Here is a 22,794-nt window from a genome sequence, read left to right as displayed (position 1 = left end):
AACAATGTGATTTTTCGATTCACATCAAATTCACACTAAAACAGTTTTTTTTAAAAAACAGACAATTGTTTGTCTGTTGACCAGTGTTATAGTAAAATACTATACTTTACTACTCTACTATCAAGTACTTAATGATTTTGTATTAGTTATCATCCATCCATTCATTTTCTAACACCCTTGTCCATAGTGGGTTTGGGAGGTGCTGGTGCCTATCTCCACCTAACGTGCCGAGCGAGAGGCGGGGTAGTTATCAGTTTTTTTCAAATATGGTGTAACATCTATTGACCCTTCATAAGCTGCTACAAGGTTATTTTTTTGTGTATGTGTGGTTTTGGGCATCGGTATAGAGGAAAAACAACCTTACATGGCACTGGTTTCGGGAACTGACGGTCTGATGGGACGCCCCTCCTCCTTGCTGTCAGGTGTGCTCTTCCCGAGTGTCGTGCTCTACCAGGTGTCTCAAATGTAATGGGCTAATTGTGCCGACTGCCCTTGTGACTGAGCCAGGATGCTGTGGATAGCTGGGGTCAGGCCCTGGGGTGTTTCTGCTGAGGCCCCATTGAGAAGCCTGGAGGTCCTGGACGACCAGAGGAAGATGACGACATTCGTTCCTCCCCAGCCGGCTCTTCAGGATACGGGAGGCGGACTCCGACGGACCACCTGCCCGCAATCTTGACTCAGCTCTATCTGCTCTGGGTCGCACCTCAAAGGCAGCGGCTTAGATTTCATGGGAAACTTCTCCTTCTTGTACACTGTAAATATTTTGCCTCCTCTACTGGCGCTCCAGCGCTGCTCAGCGAGCGTGTTTCCGCTTACTCAAGACGCACACAGAAATGCCTCTTGTTTTCTCTGCGCCCCGTTTGATCGTCGCGGCGGGTCACGCCGGTTTCCAGGCTTCATTGAAGTGCGGCCCGGGGTAACTTCTCAGCCGCCGTGACGAGTCCAGACCGGCTTTTGAGAGCTCCGTTCGTGACGACTTCACTCGAGTGTGAGGTAAACCCGGGTTAGCCATGTTATCCCGCAGGATTGAGCTCATCGGCACACAGGTGCAGCGGATTAAAGTGGGGGCTTAAAAGTTTTCACACACCTTGAAGTGATGTTTCACAGTTTGCCACAAGCTATGCAGGACACACAAAAGGATGAGGTCACGGCTGAAGTGTTCTCTGGCCACACATGACGCCGTGTGTTTTAAAACTACATACCACCCTGAAAACTAATCCCCATATAACACGATGGTGGCAGCATCATGATGTGGGGGTCTTAAGCCTGGACAAGGTAGTTGGTCACAGGAGATGTCCTGGAAGAAAGAGGCTACAAAAGACTGGGTGATTCAAATTCAATTGATGTTATTGATTAATGGAATTTTTGGTTTTTTGAAGATTAGATTTTTTAATTTTTTTTTTGGAAAATCTGGATTTTTTTTTTTTAAATCAATTGACTCCTTGAGTTTCCGTAGTTAAGAGTAATGTCACCAAACACAATGTGTGTCCCAACCAATTTTTTATCTATATTTTCTTACTTTGAATTCAGGTCAATGCTTCAAATGAATATTTTATTTTTAATAGCGAGAACATAGTTCCAACATTACAAGAACACTGCGCTAATGTCCAGAATCGTGTCATTATATTAAGTGATTAATGTCGTAATTTCACGAGAACTCCAACAGAAGAAATTACAAAAAATAGATTATAAATATCAAGCATTTCTTGTTTAACGTTTGTTTAACAGATGATAAAAATGCTCATTACTACCAGATGACTGTGCAAATATCTGTCTGTTTTGAAGAAAAGAACTGCAATGAGTCATGTCACATTTTGACAAGACTTTTTCTCACTGAAAGAACTTCTTTTTCTTGTAATTTTAAGACTTTTTTTTTGTTAAAGTTGTACCTTTGTTCTGCGAATTTCATGACTGCATTCTAGTGATTACATAAAATTTCTCGTAGCCGTCTGTCGTTGCACGTCCGTCCGGACAAGGGTTTTGTCTGCCAGGGCACAAAACATTTTTCTTCTGTGTGTTTAATACAGACGAAAATGCATTCCTTTTAAAAGTGCATTAAAAAGAGTGCACTTTTAAAAAATAAAATTTTCTGTCAAAAATTGATTGGCATTAGATCTGGTGTAAAAAAAAACAAAACAGCAACTTTGTTTTGAAGCCACGTCATCCAGCCCTAACAACCTCCATAAACACAGATTGGTTTAGATCAAAGAGTATTCACGTACAAGAGAGCAGTATGCATACAAATACCTGCCACACCTTTCAGTTCTAAAACCATGCATGTCTTTCTTCCCACTTCAGAATATTGTTCATCTGTGGCCTAAAATCCCCCCAAGAATGCATTAAAGTCATAACCTGAAAAATGGGGCGGAGGGGGAGTACAAGGAGTGTGAATGCGTGTGCAAGTCACTGTAATTCCCTCCTGTTTGTGACTCACACGCTTTTCCACTGTGGAATTCAGAATTTTTCCACAAATGAAGTGAAAGTTTGATGTTCCCATTTGGCTGTGGTGGTTGTGGTGAAGGAGCACGTTAGAGTTCAAAGGGTTCACCTTTTTTTTTTTTTTTGTCTTTTGTTGTGCGTCAAAATAGGAGGGGGGGTGGGGGGATATCGGGAAATATTTCTGGAAGTTGGGCGGCTGAGTCCATCCTCTTTCTGTTTCCAGGTGAGCCGACCGTCGGAGCGCCAGCGCCTCTCCGTTGCCATGGATGCTGGTGTTCGTGTCAGAGGAGGCCTGGTCAGGTCCAGGGCGTCCGTACGGAGAGAGGTTTGTCTGCTAGGACACAAAACATTCTCTTCTGAGTGTTTTGATATAGGAATGCTCACATTGATGAGGTCCAACTGGATCAGCTCACAAAACAAGAGCTCCAGAGCCATGTGTGTATGAATCAGTGGTTCTAGACACTAGGAGGGACATACAGTTGTAGCTGTTTTCTGTTGTTGTTATTCTTCTTAATATGTTTTTTCCAGTTATGAAGTATTTGCAGGCAGAACTGATATTTTGACTTCTATTGTTGTTAGAGATGCAGGAATATGAAAATTTGGGCAGATATTACTATTGTTATTATGGCTGATAACCAATATTTACTGATATTCTATATATTTCACTATTGTTTCAACACCTTTGGGGAAAAATACCAACCAGAAACAGACTTCAAGAAGATCAAATAAATAAAATCAACATCTGTTGTTCATATCAGTCCGGTTTTATTTATCGGACAGATACTGGTATGTTATAAAAACAGATTGACATCAGCCGATATCAATGTGAGTGCCGATATATCGTGCATCCCTACACAATGCGTTACCAGGGTTACCATGGTTACCATGGTGGTGTTGCTAACGGTTAATCACAGGTCTTACATTTTGTCGTGCCAGGACTATTTCATTTCTTAGACGTCTTCATTGTGTTCTGTGACTCGAGGCGGTTGAGGCTATCGCTAACTACCTGCTAACAAATCCTCGCTAACTAGAGACCTAGATTTCTGCGTTTAACGTAAATGGGAAAAAAAATGTATCACCACTTAGCTGGACGACATTTGTTTTCACCACTGGCTCACTTCTGTTTCCAGCCCATATGAGGCCAGGTGAATTCAAAAACAAAATAAACTTTTAAGATAGGTGCTATGGGGGTTATTGTTATAGCAACTGTCCCCTATATTTACAGGATTTTTTTTTTTTTGGTCATAAATTTCATTCAAGGTGGCATTTAAAAGGTCCTAAAACGTCTTACATTTGACTTGCATATATCCTGACAATAGGCTAGAAAATTGCATATTGCAGTTCTTGTGCAAAATTGCTCACATTGATATTTTTATGATGACTCTGAGTTGATATGTTGTAGCTGTAGCTGACATCTGACCACAGCTGCTTCTTTAAAAAGCCTCCCAGCAGGACAGAACCTGCGTTCAGTGCCGGATTGTGATTTAGCTTTTTATTTGTGCAGTCGTTCTCTGCAGGAATGCAGAGCTTCTTGGACACGTCAAACGATGTGCGTCCCGCTGTCCGTTTTTAGTGACATTCTGTCAGGCCGCCGGCCACAGTGGATAAATCCAGAAAGTGCGGTCGGTCCTCGGACTTCACCGTGTGTGTGTGTGTGTGTTTACAGACGGTGCGTGACTCCGGAGCCCAGTCTGCGAAGAGCCTCTTCAGGAGCAGAAAGGAGCTGTGCGGCGTCGGCCTGGAGCTGCCAGCCAGAGACGCCACGAGGCTCTCTGAGGTTTGCTCTGCCCGGCTGCACCGAAGGAGCTCAGTCGCATCCCCGCATGGATAATGTAACGCTGACCGTGAGCTGTGTTCTTTCAGATTCACTTTGTGTGTCTGCCCGGACAATCTGAAGGGGAGGACTCCACCCAGCAGGTCGGGCACCGCCCCACAGCTGCCGTGCTTCTTCGTTTGATCTTGTCGTTCAGTCTGACGGGTTTTTATTCTGTCTTGTTGTTTGTTTGTTTGTTTGTTTCACCCAGACTCTATCGTCCCTGCCCGCGGCGCTGTGCGAGCTGCTCAAGTCTCTCCACGCGCACAGCCTGAAAAGCGACGAGGTCCTGCTGCTCAAAGACTCCCGCAGGCTGGCGGAGCACAGAGACGTTCAGGTAGCCGCCGGCGCCGCGTGTTGGGAAGTGATCTGCTGAGTCAGCAGGATGAGGAAAGCAGAAATGAGCTGGGGAAGTGAGGAGAGCGCAGACAGGAAGTGAGAAAACGGCAACTTGGCTGTTAAACTTCTCTGTACCTGCTGCAACTTTTATTCTCGTGTCAACTTTTAATAAAGTGTTTATTATGAGAAAAAAAAAACATTTTCAAGAAACAATCAGCACAAAAATCAGATATGCTTGTTTGTTTTCCTTGGTTTTGAGGAAAACCAGAAAGTTTTCTTTCTGTTAAAAGAAAACTTGGAAAATAATTTGTCAGTGAAGTAGTGGAGCTTTCTGCAGCCATCTGTAGTTTTAAAACAGAGTAACAGGTGGCGCTCTCATAGGGTTCAGGATTTTTAATATATTTCCAAACAGTTTAAAGTCTGTGTTGTAAACTACAAATGTTGGTGCACAACAAACAGTTGAGGGAGGAACAAAGATGAGGAGCGGTGGGTGGGGCGGGATCAATGGAGTAGAGATATTTAATATTGGAAAAATCTTGCAATACTAGTAAATATTATGATGGCAAAATCAGGTGTGGTATCATCTGCCTGTTTTCCTCTTTCCTCTCGTTCCCGTCTGTGCCTCCATCACTCTGTGACCATTAGCTGTTAGTGTCAAGTGTGAGTCTCTAACTGGGTAAATATTACATTAGGAAGTGAAGCCCAAGTTTATAACAGTTGGAAATATATTAACCGACCGCAAACAGTCCTTTACGATATGAATATTGCCTCCGGTGACATTGTAGTGATGATGTATTTGTTATACATTCCGCAGTCTGGCACTTTCCCATCTCATTAAAAACAGGTGAAACCCAAGAAATAATTTGGTTTAATTTGCTACAGTTCGGCAGTAGTGGTGGGTCCATGCGTACGAATCCATTCCCACTGTCAGCGATAGACAGTGTTGCAAAGAGCAGACTGTAGGGGGAGCTGCTGTAGTGTTTGTCTACCTGTAGTACTAAGGCCACTGAATATCACAAGCATTTTAAGGCTTTAGGCAACAATGTCAGGTTGTGAAACAGTACCTTATGTCTCTTAGAATCCCTAACTTTTATGAAATAAATAGAACTCATTGAATACCGGATCATAATGAGGCGCAGCATGTGCTGGATGCATGATACACTTTCCTCTGTTTCTGCAATGATTGAGAACTTTAATGGTTTTTCGCACCTCATGGTCCGGTAGACTCGGTTTTGACTGGGGACTAAAATTGTAACATTTGTTTCATTTTCAGCTGTTTTGATTCTCTTCCACACCAAACGAAAACCTGTTCCCCACCTTGCCTGTGGTGGCGCTGCAGCAGGAAACACTGAAGGAAACAACTTGAAAATCTCTAAGGAAGACATGAGCGCAACTTCCTTTGTCATAAAATGTAAACAAAAATGGAGAAGCGTCAGATTTGATCGTTTGTAGGGTTTCTCTTTTGTTTTTGGTAAAAGACCATGAGCCATTTCTCTGGCTAGCGAAAGTTTCTCGCATTTGTACTTACCCAGAATGCCCTGCGCTGTAGTTCGCTTCCTGCTTTTGGAGCGATTGCATTCACATACGCATTCAAACCGCGCCAGAGTTCACTTCAACTGAACAGAGACCGAGGTTTGTAGGCGGACCAGTGTTTGATTTTTGAACTGCACCAGAGTTCGATTACACTGGGTTACAAAACATATTTTGGAAAGTTGCCCGTTTTTTTTTTTCCAACTGAATTAGGACTGTTTTCCACCGCTGAATACAGAAATTATATAAATTTTTCTCAATCAGGTCAGGTTTTTATTCTAACTTGATTTAGAGAAATCTGGTCTTCTGACTAAATTAATGACAGTTTTGTGACATTATCAGTATTTCTCATCCAAAAAAGGTTTTAGGAGAGAAAAATTGTTTCTGAGTGTATTAACAAGGGCTAGAGTTAGGGTTAATTAAATATTACAAACTTGGCTTTCTGTAAGTTGAATAATAAACAGTAATAACGGTAAGTAAATGTAAATTGAGCATTACGTCCTCATTGTGCAAAACTCTCCGTCTTTTTTCTGTCCTGATGAATCTCTCCTCCTGCTCATCACTCACTGATCCAGATTCTGAGGAAACCGATCCAGATGTGAGATATCTTACTCAGAAAATCTCTATTGATAAGCTATGTAGATATCAAATAGTTTGTCCAACCTTTAAAATAGCAGTTATGTATTTACTATTTAACTAAAATATGTTTCCTTTTTTGAAAATGAGCTTTTGACTTGAAATAAGCGGCTATAGTTTTTTGCTTTTGTCCATCTGTAGATGATTTACTCAAAACATAAAACAGAGTAATATACTCCATGTCCTCCTCCACCAGCAACCTTGCATTCCTCCGGCTGTTGACCAAAATGTTGTCGGTCGTGTCAGTCCAACAGAAACAGCCAGGGCCTTTCTCACGCTTTAGAGGAAATGCAGGTGGGACGGACGGACGGACAGATGTTGTTTTCGCAGCCCACCACTGCAGCCTTGTCCTTCCCCGGTCCTTTGTGTCTTGTTTGGGTTCACGGAGGCCCTGCAGCTCATTTTGTGGGTTTTCTTTCCATTTCAGTCGGCGGGACCTCCCACAGATCTGAATTCTAAAGTGTGGCTTTGCAAAAACTTATTCTGTGTTCTGACAACTTGCAATCAGAGCACAGACATAACAATAGCACTTCTATCCCACTCCTGTAACGTATGAGAAATTCCCCATTTGAGTTCAGCTGAACTTGCTGAGGTTAAAAAACAAAATATTATCCAAGACATGCAGAACAGGGACATGTCAGTCCTCTTGTTTGACACAAATGATGTATTTTTTTTTTGTCCGGACATTAAAACATTTCTCTTTTTGTCTCCCCACCCAGTGTTGGCTAAAGGCTGTGTGTGTCCTGAGGCACAACCCCTCCACAGGCGTGTACCCCCAGGCCAGCGTAGCGTCTTTGGTGGGATTGTTGGGATGCTACATAGCGGGGGTCCGCTATGTGCTGGAGCTCCAGGATCTTCAGAGGGTTTTCAACGAGCCCAGCCAGCCGGAAGAAGACGATACCAACCAGTCGGTCTCATCAATCGAAGATGATTTTGTCACTGCACTGGAGCATCTGGAGGAGGAAGACACTAGAGACAATCCCTGTAGGTTCATGTAAGGAGTGCTGGGATTTAGTAGGATCTGGGATTTAAAGCTGCAGTATGTCACTTAAAAAATATGTTTTTGTTACATAGTTGTTGAAACTGCCACACTAATATATAATATATACAGACCTGTATAATATGAGGCAGATAATCTGTGAAAAAATGGAGCTCCTCCCAGTACTAATCCCAGTACTAATTGCAGAAATACATCTCTCTGTCAGAAACAATCAGTCAGAGCCAAGAGGAGGGCTTAGCGCTGACAATTAAGCTCATGTATGTGCCTCTCCATTCTCTTCCCCTACATCGTCTTTCTGACAATAGTTTGTCATGAATGCTAAGGTTAGTTAGGATGGCGGCGGATAAAAACTGCTAATGGCAGTTGTTTCTCTGCTATTAGCATATGTAACATTTCATAGGCAAGGATGCTTGACGGCGCTAAGACCCTCCTTCTTGCTCTTATTGTTTGTTTTTGACCAAGAGTAGCTCAGGAAGGAGGTGGAGGACATTTCCAAATCCAACATGTTCCTAACATTTCCTTTAAACTGTCCTAAAGTTGTTTGACGTCCTGCTTCCTCTCCGCTGCTTGCAACCTGCATAAACTGCAGATATACTTCGACATGTCGTAGCAGTCTGCTTTTGAATAGCTCTGATATCTCGTTTAAACACCTCACTGATGTATAAAATGGTTCAGGTTTACACTTCACACGGTCTTCTTCACACTGTATCAGCATTCACGCTGTGTGCGACTATTATTGCCATCCCATCCTAGCAATTTTCACCGATTGGAAAGAGAATGCATTGTTGAGTTGCTAATAATGTTCCACTTCCACCCCCCAGACCACTTCTCAGTGCATCAGTAATTAGGGTGAAGGTTAGGAAAACCATATATCGTATTTCCTAAATGTTTGCATATAGGTACTAAAACATCAACCAGTTTGTCCCAAATGTTTAATTTCCTCCTCAATTTTTTTAACTTCCTTTGTGGACAGCTCTTTACCCTCTGAATGTCCTATTTGGTTATTTTAATATAGTACTAACCAGTTTCCCCTTCCTTCAATTTTCTGTTCACCTCCTCAGCTGCAGCTGCATTTTGCCATTTTAAGAAGCGTGATGTGGCTTCACAGACCATCCCAGCCCACAAAAGAAAGAAGGAACTGTCAGGATCCCGCATTATCATGAGTTCATCTTCCAAGAAACATTCAGCCAAACATGGTCCCGATGTTTCTGTCACAGTGCAGCGGTCATCGTCAGGGGTTGAATCCCAGTGGACCTACTGCAGTCCCGGAGCTCGTCCGGCCTCTCCTTCAACTCATCTTAGCGAATCAGAGGAGTCTGACTGCTCCAGCCCCAGCCCAATCATTTTCCTGGATGAAGTGGGCTACCAGAGGAGCCTGTTGGCTAAGTTGGACATCCCCCAGGTGCCAGGGGGACCCAGAGATCGAGTTGAAGACTCAGACTCTGAAGTTAGTGAATTCTTTGACAGCTTTGACCAGTTTGATGACCTGGAGGAGCTAAGCTCAGAGAGCTGCACTCTAACTCTCCCTCTGGACTCCATCAGTGCCTCGACTGCACAGAATAAGTCTGAGGCTGGTTCCAGTGGTCCCACTTTGAAGTATGTTTCCAGGGGTTGCTCAACCAAGAGCATGAACCCTCAGTGCTTTGACCAGCCCACTCTCCCAGCCAATGTGAAAAAACCTACTCCTCTGAAACCAGGTTCTCCCTACTCAGTTCACCCCGACATGTCCGACTCCCCTTGGTTGGCGCAGACACCATCTGAGGAGAATGGAGGACCTCTCTTCAGTCCTGTCAGCTCTTCTGCCTTTAGTCCTTTGGTGGAGACTAACGGACCACTGGAATACTTCTGGAAGACGGAAGAGAAAGGGGAGGACAAGTCAGAGCTACGTAAACCTCAAGAACTCTGCTCCTTGTATAAGACCTACTCAGACTTTGCCAACAATCTGTCCAAAGAAATTCTAGGATCGGTGTGTGGTTTCCAAACTGCTGTTGACATCAGTGACAACAAGAATCTCAGCTGTGTCTGCCACAAAGAGTTCAAGAACCCATCGGGCTATCTGATGAAATTGTCAGACATTCAAGAGACGGTCACAGTAGCCAAGTTGCAGAAGAAGTCCCAGTCTCTAAAGGATGGCATTCAGAGATTTGCTTCTGACCTGGTGGAGATGAGCTTGGGGAGCGCCCTGCGAGACCTCCAAAAAGGCGTATCCTCCTGTACCACCACCCTGTGTCACCTGGCTGCTAGACTCACCTCCTCAGTTTTTCAGATGGCCTTTCACGAAATTGGCATGCGACGTGCGTATGTCTTGAAGGAGCGAGCTATCAACGGATTAGCTGGCTTCCTTGTCGGTGAAGCCATTTCTGGGGCTCTTAAAGAGTTCCTCACTGTAAAAAAACAGATTTTCCACAACACAGTGACGCAGTTTGCTGCCGACCTGGCTGAGGAGCTGGTGTTTGAAGGCATAATGGAAGTGTGTCAGTTCTCCCACCCTTCGACCCCTATCACACCTAGTGATTGGGCTTTTGGCCACGGGCAAGCAGAAGAAGAAGAAGAAGAGGAAGTGGTCTCCTCCTATGCTTCGGATTTGTCCGAGTCCGTCATACAGGAAGCCTTCATAGAGCTCTCTCAGGCTGACGTTGCCTTTACGAGCCAAGCGGCCATCAGTGTGTCCTTGGATAACGTCTGTTATGTCAATGCTGAGAATACTAGCACTCATACCAGCAGCATCTTTGCTAACAAACAAGTTTTAAGCTCCAGCTCCACTTCAGCAGTCCCAGGGCTGTCAGGAGAGGAGGCTTCCTGCACAGTGAAGAACGCTCTGTTCACCGTCTCAGGCATGGCTAGCTGTATTCCTGTTCCCCATGCTGGCCAAGCCCTCTCCAGCTTCCAGGATCCAGAGGAAGCTTCCCAGTACAAGCCAGATAGCCCAAAGGTCAACACCAAAAGATTAACTGTAACATCGACTGACAGTACCTCCTCTAAACACTCTCATGCTTACCATCACGAAACCCAGAACTCCATACCTGTGGGAGGCTCCTCTCAACAAAGGTTATTCCAAAACTTCTCTGGCAACATTGTGGATATGATTGTAACTGAGGCCTGTGAGCTTATTACCACTTCTAAAATGAAGAAGGGTTTTGGCGACTGCACTGACTTCCTTACAAAGTCCATCGGAAGCCGAAGGAACTCCTCCTCAGCGCAGGAAACAGCAGATTCACCTTCAAAGCACAGAGCAGATAGGGAGCGCTTCAGATATGATGGGTGTGTCCGACAGGGGTGGACTCCTGAGTTTGCTCCTCCTGTTTCCTTTCCAGCTGGTTCCTCCAACCAGGGGAAAGTCCAGTGTGAGACGGATCCCAGGGGAAGAGGTGTGGATCAAACGCATCCTGTGATGATGGATACTCTCAATGTGCCTAGTGCAGCTCTGCTTGGACGGGGCCGGATATCTGGCATTCCGGATGAGCCACCTCCAAGCTCTGGCCAAAAGTCTGCAGGGACTCCCGGTACCCCTCCTTCCACCCCTCAGCAGCCCAGTGAAGTCTCTAAAGAAAAACAGATCAAACAGTTTTCCAAGAAGCTGAAAAGCAAGCTAGCCAATGAATTTTCCCCTGCGACTCCTCCCCCAACCCCTCATTATCACCCCGAGCCAGGTCCTAGCCCTGAAGACGCCATCCCTGAATCAGACAAGGCTGAGTTTATGCTCAGCCTCATGCGGTCTCTGTCTGAGGAGGCGGTTGGTGATGAAGATGTTGAAGAGGAAGAACCAGTTGAGGAAGAAGGTGTTAGTGGAACTAAGAGAGGTGTAGAGGCAGACTGTGGGCAACAAGACCACCGTCAGGTGTCGTCTCGTAGGATGTCTAACAAGGAAGCCCTCCATTATGCTGAGCGTTTGGCCTGCCACATAGTTTCTATGGCGACTGAGATGGATACATTAGGAGGGTCAGAGGAAGGGGGGGAGTTAAGCAAGAGCAGCGAGCAAAGGAGGGACAGTGTGGCTCAGTTCTCAGAACAGACCCTGAACACGTTGTGGGTGTATGCAGGCGAGGTGGCAGGACAGGTCATAAACAATGTGAAGACAATGATTAGCTCCGGACAACGGTGTCCCTACCACAGAACTCAGGAGCTCCGAAGAAGATCCAGCTCTGATGGTTGGCGTCCGCGCCACCGTCACCAGTCTCAGCCCAGTACAGACCAGAGCCGAAACTCAAGGTTAGCAAAGCTTGCAGAGCAGTGGTCCAATGACCTGATAGCTTCAGTTTCTCAGTCTCCCCATTCCACTTCAAGTACCAGCTCCAGCTCTGGTATGTCCTCCGAGTACCCTAGCTGTGAGAGTGTGACAGATGAATACGCGGGCTACCTCATCAAGGTGCTGAAAAAAGAAGGTGGCACTAGGGAGTTGGTCCTAGACCAGTATGCAAGCCGCCTGGCATACCGCTCTATTAAATTAGGCCTGGCTCATGCTAGTCGTAAGAACAAGCAAAGGCCCTCCAGCAGTCGCCTTCTGTCCTCCAAGTCCCTGCCGGATGAATGGAAAGCTTCTGGCAATGAGACCTTAGCATCCAAATCTAGATCAGAATCTATGGGGTTAGTGTCCGGTGAGAACACTGAGTGTTGCTGCCGGGTTTCTGACAAGCAGAGCAAGAGGGAGTACGTGGACCTGGTCAACTTTGCAGAGTCTTTAGCTTACAACATCACCTGTGATGTCACACGCAAACTGCATCTTTCTTCAGTTCGCCTACCGAAGTCTCTCACTGACTCCTGTCTTTATAAAAAGTCCAAACTTGAAGATATGGCTGAGAACATCATCAGAAACTCTTTCTCCTGCCCTCTGTTGTCCAAGGAGGATAAAAATAGACATTACCACAGTACAGGAAGCCTGTCTGATAGGGGTTACAGCAGCGGGGTGATGCAGGTCATTGAGCATTATGCCAGGAAGATAGTCGATGACACCGTCAAAATGAGCCTGGCGTCAGTCGGACATTCCTCCTGGGAACATTCACAGACTCGTGGCTACGATCGGCACTCTCACGCCCAGAGGCTGTCTGAGGGGTCGGCTGCTGTCCAGTCTGGAGGAGAGAGGACCTGCCGTTACTGCCTGTCTCAGGAATGTCCTCACTGCACCAAACTTAGCAGACACCCTTACCAGCCTGCCTTACAGAGAAGGATAAGAGCATCAGAAAGTCACTTGGCATCAGAGCGCCTCCCTAGTGTGGAAATTCCCAAGATCCACATCGACCTGGACCACAGGGCAGCATTCGCAGAAGAAGTTGTGTCTCTGGCATTGGAAACGGCTAAGCGTGAGCTGAGTAATGCCAGCCTTAATGCAGACAGTGGGATCGGCCATGATGGCACCAGCTTCGCTGAGAGCCTAACAGCAGAGATCATGACATCAGCGCTGTCTAACGTCTGTCAGGCTGCCAACATCAGGTATGTCCTTCAGATGCTTGGACTGGACGGTTTCTATAGCATGAAAGCAGCATTGTGTAATTAGCGTGTTTGCATTTTTAAATAACGTGGAAATACTCACTTTAACTTTTCATCTAGTTCTCCAGGTCGGGAACAGACTGAGTCCACAGTGTCCCAGCAGCTGAGTGTGGGAGAAGACAGTCTGGGCAGCTGGTCTAACCTGAGCTTTGAGGACGATCACCCAGACGACAACAGCAGCTTCCTCCATCTCAGTGACAGGTAAACAACCTCTGGCTGTTTCCCACATCCAGATCTCTGCACAACTGTCAGAAAGCTTGTGCTGTTGGTTAGGGTGAGCTAATCCATAGGGAATAATCCGTTGTAAGATGCAATCATACAGGTCTAACTACTCCTATAGTGCTCTTTAGCACACTTGCTGCAGTTAATAATAACTTCAAGTCTGACTTCCTCCTTTTGCACCACAAAGTTAGCTGACGAGAATTACTTTTTGAATGTCTCCGTGTGTTCAAATCATTTAGCTGTAGACTTTTTCACATATTCATCCCTTGTTCCAACCCATCTGGACTGTTTATAGTAGAAATGCTAAATAAATCTTGGTGTCATTTCATATAAATAAAAAAATTGGTAACATTTATTTTAAAAGTATATAAAATAATTGTCCCACCTGGGATTCGGCTATGAACATTTTATTTTTGGGAAGAAATCTTTTGCCCCACTAAATACATGTACTAAAATTAAATGTTTATGTTAAATGTTATGTTTAGTTTATCAGTGTGAAATTTTGGATTTTTATTTTGCCAGGTTGCCAATAGCGATGATCAGTCTCATATGGATTATCTTTATTTGTAGGATGTCTGAATATTCTCCCATGTCTGATTCCATACTTTTGCCTGAGGTCATAGTTGTAGTGGAAATCTTGTTTGTAGGTGACTCCCCTGGAAATGAGGCCCCCGTAAAAGTTTTTTGTCTCTATGGAAGCAAAACTGACAACATCTGCCATTCTTCCCTCAGATACCAAAACAACACAGTGTGTGATCTAGACCAAGATAATGTATCATAATATTTTCTAAAGGCGTGTCTGTGAGTTCTCTGTTCACTTCTGGCTCCGTTTATGTCAGAACAAAGTCCGTCATGTGTAATTCATTAGAGCCTTCCGGAACCATTTCCGCTCTGTCAATGAAGTGACACAAGAAAGCAAAACACAGTGATGGGCCTATTTAGCCAAGAAGCATGGTGATAAATGGAGCTTGTTTTGGCGCGTGTCACTCAGTAAAACCACAGGAGAAAGCTGAGGTAATTGCTGATTATTGAAGGTATGTTTAGCTATCAATTATGCACACCTTCCAGAATCTCTGAGATGAATGCTCATTGCATTTCAGGGGATCCTGCCTGCTGGCTAATTACTCATACCACAGAGACTGAGTGTTGTTGTGCTTCTGTTGCCTGCTGGTTGTCTTGGTGGAACCTACATGAGTACCTCGGTTGTGTAGGGACAACAGCACGATGATCTCACACTTTTAAGCCTTTAGCAACAAATGATTCAGTGGGGAGACACAGGGGAAAGATCTACCTCATCTGGAAAACTCTCCTTTGTTTTGCACCTCACCTAACAGTTATAGGACTACTGCAAATCTCCAGAATAATTCTTTACTCTGACTATTGTTTATGTACATTACATGAGGGATAAGAACATGAGGAAACTGATCATTATTGTATCATCTGGCTCTGATGTTGGCATAACCTGCCTTTTCTCCTCAGCAGCAATGGGAACAGCAGTAGTTGGAGCAGTCTGGGCCTTGAAGGGGAAGTGTGTGAGGAGCGTATGTCGTTCTCCCCCTCTGACAGGTTGGTCCACCACAGCCTCGTACCGCTTCCTAAACACTAACCCAAATCAGAAAAAGACACAACGGTAGCTGTGTTTCCATTACAAATGTGTGCAAAACGTTGTCAATTTGCCAATACTCTGCTTATGTCCAAAAAACACAAGTTTGCAATTGCTGTATTTCCATCATTTAAGAAATGCATTTAAGTGGGTTCACACAATAAGAGATTAAAAAACATGCGTCATGATCCCCCAGCTACTTTCTATCAACTTCTTCTTTGTGGTTTGCACCAGTGGCAACATCCAGTTGTTGGTCCTGGCGTGATGTAAAAAACTCATTTTTTTCCATTGCAGATTTGTGAAATAAACCAATTTTGATATGGCCAATAAAAACACCTCACCATAGCACAAAACCTTTTAACAAAAAATGAGAGTTTTGTCAAAATTGCGTGTTTATCTCCAAAATGTCAAATTGCGCAATGCTATGGTTTACGGAAGCACAGCTAGCATGGTGAACCAAAATAAAATAAATTCTTAGCACTGACATTTCCCTTTGATCTTTTACTGATGACAGAATGAACCCAACATATCATATCTGAATGTTCTGAAAAGCCAACCTATGTGATGGTGTCTGTCATTCAGTGAATGTCTCCCGGACGAGCCCCCAATATTTTGCGCTGCTCAAAGGCTGTAGCATAGAGGGGAAGAGAGGAGCAGATTGGAATTAGTTGAAATAGCATTTATTTCACGTAGCATTAGAGAAACCAAAGAGAAACCATAATGTTGCCAATGAGAAAGGAGAGGGATGATTCTCAGGAAGAGAGGGATGTTATAGTCTTGACTGACAATACTGTACAGCTGACTCCAGTTTCAGTCAATGCTCCCTAACTTGGAGCACTGAAAGACACACATACACACGCATTTCTACATAGGCATGTAGAAAAGGCTTCAGACTAACAGTCAGTCCATTTGTTGTCATTTAATTATACAGAAGGTAGTATACAAGAAAAACAGAAATGTTGTTTAAAAAAATTACTCACCCTATATATATATATTTCACCTCCTGGATTAAGGGAACTAATTTGTTGTTGTAAAAATAAAATGAAGCTAACAGTGACGTATCTTTGCTTCGAGTAAATTGAGTCTTACATTGTGTCACAGAAAGAACCAGCAGCATCTTCCATGGTTGCTGCAGCTCTCCACATAGACAGGTTTCATGATATGTGCTTGTTTACAGTGACGTCTGCATTCAAACTGCATGGTTAATGTTTTTATATTTCTGCATATACTTTCTTGCTTCTAATACCTGTTTTTTATTAAAATACTCATGCTGTCATTGTTACTCACCCAGATAAAGTAGCCAAGGAGGAAAAAAATATTACCAACTCCATTACCAGGCATTTCTGAACAGAACCTATTTTTCCCGTATTATTTACACCGTGTTCCAAATTATTATGCAAGTGATATTTTCTCAGATTTTCTTAAATGGTCAATGCAAATGATGGTCAGTATAATTTTCAAGTCATGAACTATTACAGTATAAATCATATTTTACTGAACAAAGCTCCCCGTGAGAACAGTATTTTTATCAAAATTAAAAAACTCAAAACGCACTGTTCCAAATTATTCTGCACAGCAGATTTTCTAAACATTTTATGGATTATAAAGAACTGCAAACGGTCATTCTTTGAATGTGCAACATTAAGTGGTCACATGTACTAAAATCAAAAGGTATTTCAATCAAAAACATCTTAACAGACCGAGTTACATGTTAACCTAGAACCCCTACATTTACATCACCTGCACAATTCTTGATCCATTGAACTTGTGAGTTTGTGGAAAGTTTCTGCTTGAATTTCTTTGCAGGATGTCAGAATATCTTCCCAGAGCTGCTGTTTTGATATGAACTGCATTCCATCCTCAGATCTTCTGCTTGAGGAAACTCCAAAGGTTCTCAATAGGGTTGAGGTCAGAGGTCAGAGGAGGATGGTGACCACACCATGAGTTTCTGCCCTTTTATGCCCATAGCAGCCAATGACACAGTGGTATTCCTTGCAGCATGAGATGGTGCATTGTGATGCATGAAGATGATTTTGCTACTGAAGGTTCGGCTCTTCTTTCTGAACCATGAAAGAAAGTGATCAGTCAGAAAGTTCGTCTACTTTGCTGAGGTCATTTTCACACCTTCAGGGCTCTGAAGGGGCCGACCAATGATTCTCTCCCCATGATTTCAGCCCATAAAATTACTCCACCACCTCCTTGCTGACGTCACAGCCGTGTTAAAATGGGATGTGGTGACCATCCACCACCAATCCACTACTGCGTCCATCTGGACCATCCAGGGTTGCACAGCAGTCATCAGTGAACAAGTCTGTTTGAAAATTAAACTTCATGTTCGGCTGGGCCCACTGCGACAGTTTCTGCTTGTGAGCTCTGGTTAGGGGCCCAATAGTAGCTTCATGCAGTGCAAGCTTCTGGAGGATCCTCCACCTTGAGGTTCCAGAGGCTCCAGCAGCTTCAAATAACTGTTTGCTGCTTTTTAAAGGTATTTTAACAGCTGCTCTCTTAATCTGATGAATTTGTCTAACAGAAACCTTCCTCATTTTGCCTTTATCTGTACAAACCCATCTTTGTTCTGAATCAGCCACAAATCTCTTCACAGTACAATGATAACGCTTCAGTTTTTGTTACATATCTAATGTTTTCATACCTTGTTATTGGTCACTACACTATCTGATGATTTTCATCAGAGAGATCCTTTCTCTTTCCCATATTGCTTGAAACCTGTGGCTTGCTTAATAATGTGGAACATCCTTCTTAAGTAGGCTTCCTTTAATTGAGCTCATCAGACAAACTAATCAACCAGCTCTCTGAAATTAATTAGAGTGATTTAAAGAGCCCTGACACACAATACCATCTAGAAATTTAATAGCACAACAAAATTTGTTATCTTTATGACACTTTAATCCAATTTGCATAATAATTTGGACACAGTGTATACTTTTTCACATGTCCGGCTGATATAAGTAATTTTAGTTCTTCCCTTTGCACTTTTTTTTTTGGAAAACTTTTTCTGGCACAAAAAGAAATGTTCTTCTGAAACTGATCTCGTTTTACGCCTTACAATTGAATTGTTGCATAATCAGATGAGAAAAAGCATTGAAGCCGTTTCTTTATACCACTTAGACACTTTGACTGGCTTTCAGCATGACTGCTGTCTATATTTCCAGTAATTCCACTGACTTGCTGCATGTCCACAGTCCTCTTCACACTTTGATGAAGAGTTCATATTTCCCAACATTTGATAATGCCAAAGATTTGGCCGAAAAATATTCTGTGGACTAATGAGACAAAAGTGGAACTTTTTGGGAGGTGTGGTTCCTCTTATGCCTCATAGCTACAAGTTTGCTCCATCAAGCTTTGTTCATGATCCAAAGCACACCAACAAATCCACCTCTTAATAGTTTGAAAACAATCAAGGCTTTGGAGCGGGCTAGTCAAAGTCCGGACTTAAATCCGCATCAGATGCCGTGGCATGACCCCAAACATCCTCAATGTCCTCCAATGATCCTGAATTAAAACAATTTGCAAAGCTGAGCGTTCCAGCATTCCTCCGCCGTGATGCAAGAGACCTCACGCCAGCTATCACTTACTCATGATACCTGCCGGTTGTTGCTGTTAATTATACTTCATCTGAAGTAAATATATTTAATAATAGGCTTTTTTTCAAGCTGGAACTAGTCGGATTGTGCTGTACAAGACAATTTCTAAATGGTTTGTAGCCTTAAGGCAACAGCGGCGCTGGGAGCCGGTGGGTTGGTCGTGGATACGTTGTATATATTTGGTGTTTTCTGTTTCTCGGTGCCTAAAAAAAGCCGGCTCAGGTATTTGCCCTCCTTTTCACAGATCTAGCAGAGTCGACGTGTCTGTTGCCACAGGCTGTGTCAACAAGTCTGTGATTAACAATCCTGAGGAGGAGAAATGACTGTTTACCTGTTGGCGAGGATCAACAAAACTGACAGAAAAGATATCAGGGAGAAAAAGTGATCAAGATGTTTTCTGTATTGTTGCATCTTAACCGTCATTAGACAGCCAAGCCAAGCGATAGTCTGTAATGAAATCAGGAAAATTGTTTCTGCTGTGCTCCTCATCATCATTTGTGTTCCTTTGTGTGCAACTTCACAGACTCAAACTTTTAAAATCTTCACGTCCTCTGAAAAGTTTCACATTTTGTCACGTTACAGCGCAGCATGTCAAATTCAAGGCCCGAGGGCCAAATCCGGCCCGCTGTGAACTTCTTATGTGGTCCTCTACACACCAGAGAGACACATAAGTAGATCCTTCAGGATAACGGCTGTGCACTTAAATATTATCTTATCAATCAAATCAAAGCAGTTTTTATGTGTTTATGTCAATCACACGCTCCAGTTATTTGTGATTCCACAAACGTGGAAAAATACGCAAAATCGACAAATCTTTGCGCTTTTTCATGCTAATGCATAATTGCGATGTTATTTCAAATTTTCCACAAAAATGGTCAAGCTGATGCCAACAGGATAAAAAAACATTTCGCCTGAAAATATATTGAAACTAAAACTCCTTCAGTGGCCTAGTTATAGCTTCACTCAGTTCAAATTCACTAAAGGAATGCTGTGTTGTTGCACTTTAGGTAATAAAATGTTGATTTTCTTATTTAAAAAAGGAATTAAATTACTTGTTTGTTTACATATTTTAATTTAGTTCTAATATTGTATACAAAGACTTAGGTGGTTCAATATAAAATCTGTAGAATGTACCAATTTTTCTTTTTGTTTAACTGATTAATCGTCAGGACCGTCAGTTACGGAATCGTTAGTTGCAGCTTAGTGTTTTCTAAATATCCCACTTTACATGTTGCTCTACCACATAGAATACTTTGAGGTTGCTATGCGACATCTGAAAAGGTTCAGGGGGCGTGAATACTTTGGAAAGAACTCTTGTGTTCTCAACCTCTGCTGTTTGGTCTCTAACCTGTGTGACGTTCTGTCGTCCAACAGCGTTAACACCGAGGACAAAGAGACGGAGGTCAGGGAGTCCAGTGGTAAGCAGCGTCAGCGTTCTGTTCCGTCCGTGTGCCACGCACCGGCCGGGTCCCGGGAGCCCGGTCCAGAACCGATTAACGCAGGGCTGCTGGCCTTTCTGTGCTGCAGGGACGCTGTGTGCAGACAGGACTCCGGCACAGACCGCGCGCGCCGCTCTGCTCATCATCAATTCAGACTTCAGGGAGCTGGGACGCGGCCTCCAGCCCGCGACCTCTGACCCCCAGCTCAGGAGCATGCTGCAGTGGGCGGCAGCCTCGGTGGTCGACGTCCCTCAGATCCAGCTGAATGTGGACAGAGAGCTGCAGCAGGTGATTCGGTGAAATGAGTCATACTTTGTGGAACTGGTGATATTGGCTGAATCTGGCAGCAACAGTCAGATGGTAACATAAAGATTTAGTTTAAATCATTTTGCATTTAGTTCAGTGTTTCTTTCTGTTCGTTCTCAACAGTCCCGTTCAGTCTAACAACTGAGTCCGGTTTGTTCCGCTCATAATCCGGGCGCAGTTACAGGAACACGAACGCAACACCAAAACAATGACGGTCATTACTTCAGTGACAGACGGAGGAGAAGAAATAAAAACAAACAAAAGTTGTGATTATTATGGAAGTATGCAGAAACTTTTATGTAGGCTTTTAATGAACGTTTACCGCATGTCTTCCCCCCTCTCCGTCCGCCTTTCCTGTCAGCCTACTTTGAAAAAGGGACACTAGAGCCCACAAAAAGACCCCCTGCGGGGCGATTAAAAAAAAGAAAGGGCTTACAGGGCCCCGATTTCATTTTGGTTTTTTTAGGATGGGGGACCCCAATGATTAAAAAAAAATAAATTATTTAAAGATTTGTCTGTTGCATACCTTATTTTATATTATATTATATCATATTATATATAAATCTCACAACCTGATATTAGAGGAGTTATATTCAAAATGATGACATTTTATAAGATTTTGCTTGGGAAGATCATGGAGCCATTGGCCAGTGGATGTGTTAAACATGCATCAATTCATGTACACAACTGCATATTAATGTTCTGTAAATTGCCTTAGTGGAAGTATTTCTCAGTAGTGCGTAGGGCACCGAAACTAGCTCCAGCCCACATCCGTGTAAATCCGGCCCTGACAACCGCAACTATTTCCCATGACTGCATGCAAATTGTTTTGGTGATCCTCCTCTCATTCCTTGATAATTTTCCGTCATCCTGTGTATCTGACCCCCTTCTTCTAGCAGGCAGCCATTAACCAGAACTCTGTCTGCCCCTTCAGCTGCCCGCTGTGGTGCAGAAGCTCCAGGAGAGAAAGTGGAAGGTGGCAGATCTGCTGCACATGCTGCTGCGCTACCAAGAGGAGAGCCTCTGCCACTCGCCACCGTCGCCGCCGCCGCCGCCGGGGGGAACCGGAGACACCCAGCACCCCCCGCTCTTCCAGTGGCTCCTGGAACACGCTTAAAACCTCCTGATTTTTTTGTTTCGTTTTTTTATTTCAAGATTTCAAGGATCTCGTTAGCCACCAGAGGGCGCCACAGAAACCATTTTATCGGTTCCATTCCCTCCCATGCCGGGCAGCATGTTACAAAGAGCTCCTTGAGCTGCATTTGTGTTTTTTTTTTTTCTCTCCACCTTCCTGTTGTGTTGCTGCAGATTTCTCCTCGTATCCCCAGGTCGGATGAGAGGAGCCGTCTCCCTTTCTACCCATCTTGTTGCCTCCACCCCCACCCACGCTTGCCAAGCCTCCCTGTGTTCTGGAGCTGAGGAGTCAGAGACCCACCCTGTGTGTTTCCAGACAGACACGGATGGAGCTGGGAGAGAGAAAATGTGTGTGTTTTTTTTTTTTTTTTCTGACAGGGAATCCCCACAGCTGCTCAGCAGATGATGTCATCACATTCACTGCTCACCTCCGTGGTGTTTCCACATGTTCAGAGACCAACTGTGCACCCAAACACACACACACCCACACACCACACCCTTTTTGAATTATCAGATTCAATTCAAAGGAGTAGTATTATCCCACCGTTTAGTTGATCATCTGAAACTTCCTGTCTTTCGGTTCGCTTCGGTGAAGTTTCTGTGAAGAGCTGAGACTCTTCATCATAATTCATCAATGTGCTGCCAAACGGTCAGAAATATAAGCTGTCTGTGAAGGTGTAAGAAACTTTTTTCTGCTACTGTTACCTGGTGTTGATATAAGAAGCCATAATCGTGGCTTTAGAGAGAGAAATATTTTTTTAAAAAAGCCTCATGAAGGAGTATTGTTGTTCACTGCAAAAATACAAAATCTTACCAAGTATTTTTGTTCTGGGTTCTAGTGCAAATGTTTTAGAACACTGGAAATAAGACAAATCTAACTTACAAGTAACTTTTCAGCAAAATATAGGAGCTTGTTTTAAGTCAGTAATGCATAATTTTTTTTTTAAAGCACGAGTTCCACTGGCAGATTGTTACACTAACAAGGGGTCTTGTTTTAAAGGGGACCAATAATGCAAAGTTAAATTTTTGTACATCAATTTGGGTTTCTACTGCTTGTAAAAACAACCAAAGTGCTTAAAAAAAAAACCCACCCAGCCTTTTTTTTTTTTTTTTTCTGTCAATAAATTAAAGTCTTTTGGCGTCTGGAAAATGAGCCGTTTCAAAAACCTTCAGAATGTCACCTAGCAACCCAAACAAAGCCAAGCCCTTCAGTGAAACATATGTTTCAATCAATATTAAGGAATTAT

At 43.6% G+C, this 22,794-nt stretch overlaps 1 protein-coding gene across 4 annotated transcripts in view; it reads left to right on the top strand.

Moving 5' to 3' along the window:
* akap11 (A kinase (PRKA) anchor protein 11) overlaps window positions 1-22,303 on the top strand; it is a 28,303-nt gene extending 6,000 nt beyond the window's left edge. For 3 of the 4 annotated variants that reach the window (XM_028023228.1, XM_028023226.1, XM_028023227.1), the window contains exons 2-12: window positions 2,663-2,764; window positions 4,106-4,216; window positions 4,303-4,356; window positions 4,464-4,589; window positions 7,477-7,741; window positions 8,819-13,184; window positions 13,302-13,442; window positions 14,943-15,029; window positions 20,043-20,086; window positions 20,196-20,395; window positions 21,348-22,303. In XM_028023228.1, coding sequence (XP_027879029.1) covers window positions 2,702-2,764; window positions 4,106-4,216; window positions 4,303-4,356; window positions 4,464-4,589; window positions 7,477-7,741; window positions 8,819-13,184; window positions 13,302-13,442; window positions 14,943-15,029; window positions 20,043-20,086; window positions 20,196-20,395; window positions 21,348-21,530 — 5,640 coding nt within the window. In that variant the 5' untranslated portion in view covers window positions 2,663-2,701 and the 3' untranslated portion in view covers window positions 21,531-22,303. The remainder of the gene's footprint in view (window positions 1-2,662; window positions 2,765-4,105; window positions 4,217-4,302; window positions 4,357-4,463; window positions 4,590-7,476; window positions 7,742-8,818; window positions 13,185-13,301; window positions 13,443-14,942; window positions 15,030-20,042; window positions 20,087-20,195; window positions 20,396-21,347) is intronic. The other variant, XM_028023229.1, reaches the window with a different exon arrangement.
* Window positions 22,304-22,794: the final 491 nt, after the last annotated feature.

This window comes from Xiphophorus couchianus, chromosome 7, assembly GCF_001444195.1.
Source record: "Xiphophorus couchianus chromosome 7, X_couchianus-1.0, whole genome shotgun sequence".
Classification (NCBI taxonomy): Eukaryota; Metazoa; Chordata; class Actinopteri; order Cyprinodontiformes; family Poeciliidae; genus Xiphophorus; species Xiphophorus couchianus.
Note: the sequence above shows the minus strand (reverse complement) of the source record. Positions and strands in the feature narration are given on the sequence as shown.